The sequence below is a fragment of the Urocampus carinirostris genome, chromosome 1 (assembly GCF_059441175.1).
Source record: "Urocampus carinirostris isolate Australia breed hairy pipefish chromosome 1, RoL_Ucar_1.0, whole genome shotgun sequence".
NCBI classification, from domain to species: domain Eukaryota; kingdom Metazoa; phylum Chordata; class Actinopteri; order Syngnathiformes; family Syngnathidae; genus Urocampus; species Urocampus carinirostris.
The window spans coordinates 7,267,440-7,279,828 of NC_142349.1; the positions used below are offsets into that span (position 1 = coordinate 7,267,440).

The 12,389-nt window shown below is 43.4% G+C and overlaps 1 protein-coding gene across 1 annotated transcript; it reads right to left on the bottom strand.

Moving 5' to 3' along the window:
* Nucleotides 1-2,876: 2,876 nt before the first annotated feature.
* On the bottom strand, nt 2,877-12,127 carry nubp1 (nucleotide binding protein 1 (MinD homolog, E. coli)). The gene is made up of 10 exons (XM_088352952.1): nt 12,013-12,127; nt 9,868-9,972; nt 8,763-8,896; nt 8,592-8,660; nt 8,402-8,434; nt 8,110-8,200; nt 7,868-8,022; nt 5,238-5,348; nt 3,649-3,835; nt 2,877-3,270 (listed from the first exon to the last, which is right to left on the bottom strand). The coding sequence occupies exons 1-10, from the start codon at nt 12,041-12,043 to the stop codon at nt 3,218-3,220; spliced, it is 969 nt and encodes a 322-aa protein (XP_088209078.1). The 5' UTR covers nt 12,044-12,127; the 3' UTR covers nt 2,877-3,217.
* Nucleotides 12,128-12,389: the final 262 nt, after the last annotated feature.

Genomic DNA, 12,389 nt, shown 5'->3' on the forward strand with positions numbered 1-12,389 from the left:
CGTCCTACCCATGTGTAACCACGCCCTGGCCGCGGCCAGAGCACGTCGTTCCGCGTCATTACCTCGTGTTGACCACGTGTGCGGCACGCGGTTTAACACGTCCTCAAACTTTTGAGCAGCTCAAAAGTTTTGCGCGCGGCCAACCACGTGTGAATTTCCGACCGCGAGTAAAGCACTGCTGTATCTCGTCTATATGGCGGTCTCAAAACGTCCAAACAGAAATTTCTGGCCGTGGTTCAGCCTTGATACGCTCGTGAAAGGCTGTGTACCCGCGCTCTGAAGAATTGAGCAGCGCAAAACTTTTTCGCGCTGCCACCCGCGCGCGAATTTCCGACCGCGTGTTAAGCACTGCTGTATCTAGTCTGCATTGCGATCTCAAAGCGTCCAATAGCGTCCGCCTCACAGGCAGAAATTTCTGGCCGTGATTCAGCCGCAATTGTCTGTGTGACCGGCCCCTAAGGGAGAACCCAGCCACCCTGCGGAGGAAACTCATTTCGGCCACATGTATCCGGGATCGAGTTCTTTCGGTCATGACCCAAAGTTCATGACCATAGGTGAGGGTAGGAACGTAGATCGATCGGTAGATCGAGAGCTTTGCCTTTTGGCTCAGCTCCCTCTTCACCACGACAGACACAAGGTCCGAATGACGGCAGATGCTGCACCGACCCGTCTGTCGATCTCCCATTCCATCCTACCCTCACTCGTGAACAAGACCCCAAGATACTTGAACTCCTCCACTTGGGGCAAGACCTCCTCCCCGACCCGCAGGGAGCATACCACCCTTTTCCGACTGAGAACCATGGCCTCGGACTTGGAGGTGCTGATCCCCATCCCGGCCGCTTCACACTCGGCTGCGAATCGCTCCAGCGAGAGCTGAAGATCACGGCCTGAGGAAGCCAACAGCACCACGTCATCTGCAAAAAGCAGTGACGCAATGCTGAGGCCCCCAAACCGGACTCCATCCCCGCCAAGGCTGCGCCTAGAAATTCTGTCCATAAAAGTTATGAACAGAATCGGTGACAAAGGGCAGCCCTGGCGGAGCCCAACCCTCACCGGGAACGAATCCGACTTACTGCCGGCAATGCAGACCAGACTCTGGCACCGGGCATACAGGGACCGCACAGCCCGGATAAGACTGTGCGGTACCCCATACTCCCGAAGCACCCCCAACAGGGCCTCCCGAGGAACACGGTCGAATGCCTTCTCCAAGTCCACAAAACACATGTAGGCAAACTCCCATGCACCCTCAAAGACCCTGAAGAGTGTATAGAGCTGGTCCAGTGTTCCACGGCCAGGACGAAAACCACACTGTTCCTCCTGAATCCGAGATTCGACTTCCTGGCGGACCCTCCTCTCCAGTTCCCCTGAATAGACCTTACCGGGGAGGCTGAGAAGTGTGATTCCCTGTAGTTGGAACACACTCTCCGGTCCCCCTTCTTAAAGACGGGAACCACCACCCCAGTCTGCCAGTCCAGAGGCACCGTCCCCGATGTCCACGCGATGTTGCAGAGGCGCGTCAACCATGACACGCCCACAACATCCAGAGCCTTAATGAAGTCCGGGCAGATCTCATCGACCCCCGGGGCCCTGCCACTGAGGAGTTTTTTGACAACCTCGGTGACTTCAACCCCAGTGATACGAGAGCCCAACCCAGAGTCCTCAGGCTCTGCTTCCCCAGAGGAAGACGTGCCGGTGGGATTGAGGAAGTCTTCAAAGTACTCCGCCCACCGATTCACAACGTCCCGGGTCGAGGTCAGCAGCGCCCCATCGGCACTATACACAGTGTCGAGGGCACACCGCTTCCCCCCCCCTAAGACATCGGATGGTGGACCAGAATTTCCTCGAAGCCGTTCGGAAGTCGGCTTCCATGGACTCGCCAAACTCCTCCCATGCCAGAGTTTTTGCCTCGGCAACCGCCAAAGCCGCATTCCGCTTGGCCAGCCGATACCTGCCGGCCGCTTCCAGAGTCCCACAGGCCAGGAAGGCCCGATAAGACTCCTTCTTCAGCTTGACGGCATCCCTCACCGCCGGTGACCACCAACGGGTCTGAGGGTTGCCGCCGCGGCAGGCACCGACTACCTTACGGCCACAGCTCCGATCAGCCGCCTCGACAATGGAGGCGCGGAACATGGTCCACTCGGACTCAATGTCCCCCGCCTCCCTTGGGACATGGGCGAAGTTCTGCCAGAGGTGTGAATTGAAACTTCTGACAGGAGATTCTGCCAGCCGTTCCCAACAGACCCTCACAACACGCTTGGGTCTGCCGGGTCGGGCCGGCATCTTCCCCCACCATCGAACCCAACTCACCACCAGGTGGTGATCAGTTGACAGCTCCGCCCCTCTCTTCACCCGAATGTCGAGAACATGCGGCCGCAGGTCCGACGAAACGATGACAAAGTCGATCATCGAACTACGGCCTAGGGTGTCCTGGTGCCAAGTGCACATATGGACACCCTTATGTCTGAACATGGTGTTCATTATGGACAGACCATGACGAGCACAGAAGTCCAATAACGAAACACCACTCGGGTTCAGGTCAGGGGGGCCGTTCTTCGGATGAACGGATGGTACCCATAATTAACAAATTTGCGTTTTCCGCACAGATTTTCTTGTATGTCGTACACGTTTTAAAATGCATAATAAACGTACTTTGTACAGCAAAAAAAGTACAGGTTGACAGGTATGAAAATGTTCCTCTTTCCTTGTATAGTCGATGATGCTTATCTTGTGATCCCCGATTGTTATTGACGCAAAAAAGGGCAGAAAAAAAATAACCATCATCAACTCAAATAATACAGTTCAGCTGCCCAAATAAGGACTTTTGCACAATACTGTTCAAACAAATGTTCTTGAATACCCACAAAGCAAAACAAAACTGTTGTCACAAACGTACTTTATTCTGTATAATAAAATGTGTTCTGATGTTGAAAATTGACCATTGTATTAATTATTTCATCCACAGTCTGTTTTCAACTTTCTTGTTTGATCTCTTTGTCGGATTCATCACTCATTATAAGACAATCAACAAAAAACAGAAATTCAGGAAGCATACAGAAAATTACATCACATTATACACATGATTGCCCTTTAAGTTTTGGATTTGAACATACAATTCTGGGAATGAACGCACGTAGTGTGTGACACACACGCCTATGGCTATCAGTCATTTGTAGGTTTTACAGAATGGAATAATGTGGATACTTTGGTCCAGCTGGATTCATGAAGGGTTCTGCTTTTCAACGGCATGGATGGAGCAGTAGTCCTTGATGCCTAATAAGGAATGAGAAATCATATAAATGTGATGGTCTTTCAGTCATATTCCTGTAACAAAACAGGGAAAAATTTATGTGCAAACCATAGAGTAGTGTTAACCTTCTATATTATGTTTCATGATTCTCACTTTACATATTACATATGACTCTTTTCATGGTTTTAAAGTGAGAAAATAAAGTTGTAAATGTTAAGTATGTGAACTACATTGTGCCTGGGAAGCATGGTTTTACTAAAGGAAAAAATTCACAAAAGCCTTTAGGAAAACAGAAAAAGAAATATGACATGGGCCATTCTGGGCCTTTTTTACTGTGAGGCAGAATGGTCTGAACCACAAATTTCCCTTTATTCTACTGGGAAAAGGCGACAAAAACTCACTCTGCACAATTCTCTTGTAGACTTCAGCAGCAGGAGAGTCTGGTATGACATCGAGGAAAGACCTGCCCTCATCGCAGCTTTTCGCTATTCTTGGATCCAGAGGCACTTTGCCAAGTAGAGGTAGATTGAGGTCTGCACACATTGTTTCAGCACCCCCGCTAGTAGGAGGGAAGATCTGTGATGTGTTCTAAAAGACAGAACGAGTGTCAACACCTGCTGATTCCCAAAAAGTTTAAAGACCCCAGGATTAATAATCGACCACTAGAGGGCACTGTGTTGTCTGGTACAAACAAGGGCCAGTGATAGACGGCACAGCGTGGCAGCAGGATGAGGGGCAAACATGGCTCTGAATTAAATGCGGATCCCACTGTATAAAGGAAATACAAATTACTCAACCTATGATTTTTTAAAAAAAAATTCGGTATGATTGTTTATAAGGGCGGCACGGCGGCGCAATGATTAGCGCGTGTGCGGCACAGTTCTGAGGTCATGAGATCGAACCTCCTGTGTGGAGTTTTCATGTTCTCCCCGTACTTGCATGGGTTACCTCCGCGCACTCCGGTTCCCTCCCACATTCCAAAAACATGCATGTCAGGTGAACTAGCCGGTCTAAATTGTCCTTAAGTGTGAATGAGTTGTCCGTGTGCCCTGCGATTGGCTGGCAACCAACTGCCTGAAGATAGCTGGGATGGGCTCCAGCACCCATGCGACCCTACTGAGGATAAGCAATGCAGATGATAGTTAATGCATTTTTGCCTGGTATTCAAATCAATGTGATTTTGTCTACCACTAGGGGGCACTAAATATACCACACTGTCCCTTTTGGAATTTTCAATTAAATTAGAAACGTCATTTTACTCTTAGTGGCACTTCTAACCATAAATAAAAACCTCGTAATATGGCTAGGTTCACACTGCATGGAATGGACGCGACCTATTTCTGAACAGCAGAGATTCGATTTCTTCACAACGGACCCATCCCACTTTCTTATGTGATCCTAAATGCGATACACATCTGATCTTTTGGAATGCGATGCGCATCCATGCAATTTGCACGTCATCAAGAGGCTGGAAGAAGCATAGAACTCAACCAACATGGCGGACGAAAACACAGAAATCATTTAATGGAGGAAAAGTGAGGTTTTGCATTGAATTAGTATTTGGAGGGACAACTATGTTCAGCCACCGGTAGCACAATAACGTTCTAATTGCTGGATACGCTTTTAGCATCCTTGAGAACTTCCGCAAACAATGAGCACATTGCGTGTGACGTTGCGTGTCCTCTTCTGCGTATTCTGGACACTTGTGGCATTACAACAGGAGACGCTTAAAAGTTACAGGAGATCGCAAACTAGTCGCATTTAGTTGGAAATGTAGACGATGAAAAAAAAAATCGGATCTCACCCAAAAAAAATCAGAGTTGATCATTAAGCTCTGCAGTGTGAACCTAACCTATGCCAAGCCAAGCTTTTTTAAAAAGGGGATACATTTACAATGGTAAACTGAAAAAATAATGTTAAGTTTGTTTTTCACATGCTGGCCTGTTGATATTAAAATATTCATTTGCATGCCGAGCTTCAACAGACTGACCTTACAATGGGGACACGCAAAACCACTCATGTTTTCCACCACTCCAATGATTGGCAACTTGACTTTCTGGCAGAAGCGAATTTCCTTCCGGACATCTTGCAGAGACACCTCCTGCAGTAAAGAAGGTGTAATGTGAAGATTGTGCCAAAATATGAGCAACACGAAGGTTTTCATTCATTGTAAATTGACTCCTACTTCTGAAAGGTGTCCTGCAATAAAGCAAATGGGACAGACAAAATGGCCCAAAATTATTAAGAATTTTAACAAACTGGTGAGTACGTCTTCATTTCATATCCATTAATTACTTAATTTATTTATGCGATTTAATGAAACGCTTTTATTGAATAATTTATTTACGCATTTTAGAAGAACAATTTTATATCTTTATTTTTGTATTTACATAACTATTTCCCACTCATTATTTTTGAAGGAACCATTTCAATTATCCTTATCCATCTAATTATATATTCATTTTAATAAATAAAGAAATTGAATATAAATAAATGTATATAAAAAACGTAAATAGTTCTTTATGGGACAAAGAGCATTTGAGCTTTTAATATGTCGCAAAAGCAAAAGAGAGAATGCCATACACACCCAAAATAAATTTGAAAGCCACAACTGATGCAATGCTTATTGTACGATGTGAAACTCAATTTCTTGAATACAATTTTTTCCCCAATAATTTAGGACCTAGTATCAGTATTATCACAAGCCACTGTCAGACAATGCAGATGTCAGGTTCATCTCTGAAAAGCAGGATGGCGCTTTACACCAAAAAAAATGGCGACCAGATGATGAAAGTGCTGTTTCAGAGTCAGATCAGGTAGCTTCTCCTGCCACTAGTACCATTTGTTTCATGTGGGGGAGAAAACCCCTACCCCAAAAAAAAAGGCCAATAGAGGGGTGGGCGCCCCATCAACACTAGTGGTTAAGGGAACTGTGAATATATACAGTGAAGAAAATAAGTATTTGCACACCAAGCTATTTTGCTATTTCTCGCACTTAGCGGTCTGAAATGTTCATCGAAGATTCATGTCCACTGTGAGTGAGATAAACTAAAAAGAAAAATCCATAAATCACAATTCGTGATTTTTTAACAATTTATTTCTGTAATACAGCTGCAAATAAGTATTTGAACACCCGACAAAATGAATGTGAATATTTGGTACAGTAGCCTTTGTTTGCCATTACAGAGGTCAGACGTTTCCTGTAGCCTTTCACCAAGTTTGCCCACACTGCAAACATTCAGATCAGTCAAGTTTCTGGGCTGTCGCTGAGAAACAATGAGTTTGAGCTCCCTCCAAAGATTTTCATTTTAATTCAGGTCTGGAGACTGGCTGGGCCATGCGAGAACCTTGATATGCTCTTTACGGAGCCAATCCTTGGTTCTCCTGGCTGTGTGCTTCGGGTCGTTGTAGTGTTGGAAGACCCAGCCACGACCCATCTTCAATGCTGACTGAGGGAAGAAAGTTGTTCCCCAAAATCTCACAATACACGGCCACACTCATGGTGTACAATTTGGTCTCTGGACAGCTCTTTGGACTTCGCTATGTTACAAGTTAAAGTCTTACTGATTGTATGGGGTGGACAGCTGTCTTTTTGCTGCTTACCACCTCAAAGAGGTGCATCTGATACAGGATGATACATGGAGTGCAGGTGGACTTCTAATGGGCGGACTAACAGGTCTTTCAGGGTCAGAACTTTTAATGATACACAGGTGTTCAAATACTTATTTGCAGCTGTATCACACAAATAGTTAAAAAAACATGCATTGTGATTTCTGGATTATTCTTTTTAATTTATCTCTCTCACAGTGGACATGCACCTACAATGAAAATTTCAGACCCATCCATGATTTCTAAGTGTGAGAAATAGCGAAATAGCAGGGTGTTCGAATACTTATTTTCTTCACTGTGTATATATATATATATATATATATATATATATATATATGTTTGTGATTGATTGAGTGATATATGACTTGATAATAATAATAATAGTCATTATTATTATTATTATTACAGTGAAACCTCGGTTTTCGAACGTCTCTCAGTTCGAACAAATCGGAGTCCGACCAAAAATTTCGAGAAATTCTTGCTTTGCTGTTCGGTCAAAAAAATCGGAGTTCGAACGCCGGTAATGCGTGTGTGCGTACGCTAGGGTGCGATGCTGAGCGGCGTACGGGTGTAGATCGCTCTTTTCGTGACCAACTGTTACCGCGTGCGGACCTGCTTTGTTTTCTTTCCCTTTTAATATAGGTGTACAAAGTGTTTTAGCCTTTTTTTTTTTAATTTTTACACGTTCATGTTAGCGTAATCTTTCGTACGGAAGATTACGATAACGCGAACGTACGATTAGCCTGGGTTAGCTTTATGTTTACGTTAAACATTCGAGGTAAACATTCAGGGTGTTGAAACGGATTAAAACGATTTACATTATTTTTAATGGGAAAAATGATTTCGGTGATCGAACAAATCGGTTTTTGAACAGGGTTCTGGAACGGATTATGGTCGAGAACCGAGGTTCCACTGTATTAGAAGGAAAGCTGTTTTTTTTCAGTCCGTGGTTTTCTCCGCTCACTTTGGGTAAAACTCAGTCATAAAGAAGTACTTTGTCCTTTTCTGTACCTGTGGAGTGGTAATTATGACAACTCCATCAACTTGGGTGGAGCTTAGATACTGCACAATTGACAGGTGCTCATCTGATGTTCCAGGGGGTGTATCTATAATGAGGTAATCCAGTTCGCCCCAATCCACATCCCTCAGAAACTGCTTGATCATTCCTGAGATTAAAATCAAAACTTCCGTCGTCCTCAGGTAATCACACTGAATTTACAGTACATGTCAAGCAGAAGATTCATATTGTTTACCGTTCTTCTTGGGGCCTCTCCAGATAACAGCATCATCGGGACTACCAAGGAGGAAGCCAATAGACATGACAGCAAGGTTGTCTTCCACATACTGAAACACAAGAACAGGGAAGACTATTGACTGAATGATCAATAGATAAGTTATTCCGTAAATTGGAACAACCTAATAAAATACGATGCATAACAAGATTTTAAACTCTAATTTTAGTTGGCACAGCCATTCATTATCAAAATAAAAAAACGAGTTTTATCGATTTTTCGTCATGAAGCAGTTGTACTTAAAGTGACTCACCACTGGGGACCAGCCTGACCCACTCTGATGTACCTATGGAATAGGAAGTCAATAATTCAGCAGATTTAACAACAGATACAAATAACGTTCTTTCAAAATTACTCATTACTACCAAGGTCTAAATATGCCGCACTGTTCTTTACAGAAGCACGTGTGATCAAATATCTGCATTCGAATTAACATAACTTACTTGTTCTCCCTCCAACCCCATGATTCTAGGAATCGACGGACCACAGATGTCAACATCCAGAAGGGCAACCTTACATAACAATGGAGAGGGACTGGGTCATAAAAAGTACAAAATGTGACAAGGTCTGTGGCCCAAATTAAAGTGCCAATATTTTGAATGATCAAAAAGTACCTCCTTGGTTTCATCACTCGCCAGAACATGAGCCAAGTGAGCGCTGAAAGTACTCTTTCCTACACCTCCCTTCCCAGATAGGACAAGGATCTTGTGCTTGACCGTGGACAGTTTGAATCCAATTTCTTTTATGGCTGCAAAGGTCAAGAATTTATAGATGTATAACAGAAAACATATACATAAAGATAAGCGGATAGAAATTTCCTTTTATTACTTTGTTAGTTTTAGCTGGAAGAAATTAAATTAATTGCAACATTGTCATTTACTAATACAGTGTTTCCTCAGCATTTCAATTTTTGCATGCTCGATGGCGCGCAGGTTTTTTTTCTGTTTATTTGTTCTTCGGATTTGTGCATGAATCGTGAAATTCTGGGATTACTTTTAGAGGGCCAGTAGACTAAAACTAATAAGAGAACTTATTCTGCTTCCTGGGATATGAACAATCCGAATGAATCCTTTACATGTCTAGTGAAAAAAATAACAAACCTATATACATGCTGTTTACGAGCATTCCAATCAGAGGGGCAAGTAAAAGCAATGTCATTGCGTGACTAGACATGGTGACTGTATTTAACTTTTGAGGTTAAATAAAATGGTTATTTAATTTATGTCGCTCAACAAAATTACATACTCTGCTTGTTTGCTAGCACTCCAAAAGTGGGCTCAATTGCTGTGTCTCATCCGTTTTACAAGGTCTACAGTATGAGAGGCCTGCCTGAAGCATAACTTAAACTACCAATTAAATAATATTCACAACAGACTGTAGAATGGTCACTGTGGAGGCAGACACTAAAAGGGAAATGTCCCAGAGAAATTGATAAATACACAAGAGGATTTTTTTAGTGAATAATTTGGAGTTTGCGTGTATAATAAATATATCCTTGATGGGGAAATTGCGCATGCACAGTATTGCACACAAAAAAAACCTAATTTGTTGACTTACATGGTTCACTTTTCGCATGGGTGGGCATGGATCAGATTAACTACAAAAATCGAGGGAATACTTTAATGTATACTAAACAGCTTTAAAAGGGGAAAAGGTTGTGCTAATCCTGTTTTGAAGTGTTGAACCACCTAGCCAAGTTTGAAGCTGCTGATACTGTACCGGGGTCTGGGGCCTTTGTCTCTCCAGAAGCACAAAGTTTTTGGTTTGGACATCCCTGGCATGATGAAGCCTTCCCTGCCTGCTCACTCCTTGTGCCTGGACAGTCTGTGGGGCAAAAATAGCATTCCTATCAACCTTGCCAATTGCTCCCCGTATTCATTCATTCATTCTTTCATTCATTATCTGCAACGCTTTTCTTCAGTAGCGTCGCTGGGTACTGGAGCCCATCCCAGCTATCTTCGGGCAGTGGGCAGGGGACACCCTGAACTGGTTGCCAGCCAGTCACCGGACACAGAGACAGACAACTCACTCGCTCATTCACACCTAGGGACAATTTGGACTGACCAATTAACCTGACATGCATGTCTTTGGAATGTGGGAGGAACCCGGAGGACACCCACGCAAGCACGGGGAGAACATGCAAACTCCACACAGGGAGGTTCGATCTCATGACCTCAGAACTGTGCCGCACACACGCTAACCACTGTTCCGCCGTGCTGCCCCTCCCCGTATTATTGATTGCAATTGCCCTTATTAAGCGATGATAAACCATACAAACACAATGCTATTTACTCACACCAAGACAGACTATGTAAATTAAAAACAAAGATGATTTCTGTGAACACGTTCTTTATTTACCAAATCACAACACAAACAATTCTTCCAGCATCTTCCTTAGGTCTTTTCCCACTTGCAGTAAATTTAGTGTTGATTATTATATGTAGTGTAGGATTTTGCAGACTTCATCTGTTCTACAGGTAGTTTGACTCTAACAGAAGCAGTCACAATTTTGTTAAATTTGAAAAAAAAGATGTTAGTGTATCAGTTTCTATTGTCTTCCAAACAAAAAATTAATAAATGTGAATACAATCACATAGATATACATCGCAATAAGAACACAAAACATATGTACATCGCATAGTTAGGGCAGACAAGTAGAAGCTGGGGGCATCCGGCTCAAATTCTCATGCCTTGTCTTTTTATTGCACAGTTCAGGACGCTTAACAATGGGTGGTTCTGTTGCCTGGGGGTACACCCCCTATAGCAGCGGGCCCAAAAATACTTTGTATGATAGACACGGCGGGGCAGTGGTTAGCGCATGTGCGGCACAGTTCTGAGGTCATGAGATCAAACCTCCTGTGTAGAGTTTGCATGTTATCCCCCCGCTTGCGTGGGTTTCCTCCGGGGACTCTGGTTTCCTCCCACATTCCAAAAACATGCATTTCAGGTTAATTGGCCGGTTCAAATTATCCCTAGGTGCGAATGGGCGAGCGAATTGTCTGTCCCTGTGTGCCCTGCGACTGGCTGGCAACCAGTTCAGGGTGTCCCCTGCCGACTGCCCGAAGGTAGCTGGGATGGGCTCCAGCAACCCTGCGACCCTACTGAGGACAAGCGGTACAGATAATGGATGGATGGATGGATGACAATACACGCCACAAAACAGTCAGTTGTCTACATGAGCACCCATGAGAATTATTGTTATTATAAAAGATACTCTTTTTACATAGTATGCGGAAAATGTATACAAACAGCAATGATAAGAATGATGACAGTGAAAAAAGTGATGGTTATTATAATGATGATGATGACGATGGTAAAGGTGATGAAATGACTGCATCCACAGATCCAACGTAAATATGGATGTTCATTAGGTGTTTTGTAACATGCAAATACACAAGAGATCTAGCTGTAAGGCACAATTATTAAGCAAGTCTGGGGTATGATTAAATAAGCATATGCTTCTTCCTATTCTTTTTAGGACGTGTAGATTAACATTATCTTTGACCTGTTTTTGTTTTGATCATGTTTGAAATTAAGTTCCCTCCCTCCCTCGTTATCAAACAAAATGGGCAGGTGGCTGAGTCATTGTTACTCGACTACTTTGGGATGATTAAAAAACCCACTAGAATGGTTTCCTGGTAACTGAATCCAAACATTAACCTTAACATGGGTAAATAAATAGCTAATTGAAAATCAAGAGGAATTTCCTTGTATTTTAACGGGAAAATTGGCTGTGTCAAACTGTGAAGCAGCACGTCAAGCAAATATTAAGACCCAATTCCACCCTCACATCCGGCATATAAAGATTTTAATAAATGTCTTCAAATTGTAGTAACATATTTGACATATGTTGGTAAAACTTACGATCGTTCGCATTAGTTGGTACATCGCCCATGTTTGTGTCCGACTATTTAAGTTCCCCTCCCTCCAATGTTCCGGATATGACATCAGAACTCGTCACATAAAACCTTTCAGGAAAGTTAAACAGTTAATATAATATGACAAATAATTCGGTTGCATGTTTTAAAACTATGAATAGCCTCAAAGGAAGAGGACTTTCCATTTCAGGTAAAAATCTACTTTGTGTCCGACTATTTAAATTTCCCCCATCCAAGGTTCCCGATAGGACATCATGTCTTGTCACGTAAAAGGGCCTGGAAAAGTCCACAATATTTTTTTCTTAAAAAATAGATAACAGGACGGATACCTTGGTGTCGGAATTGTTTTTACAAAACCGCCTC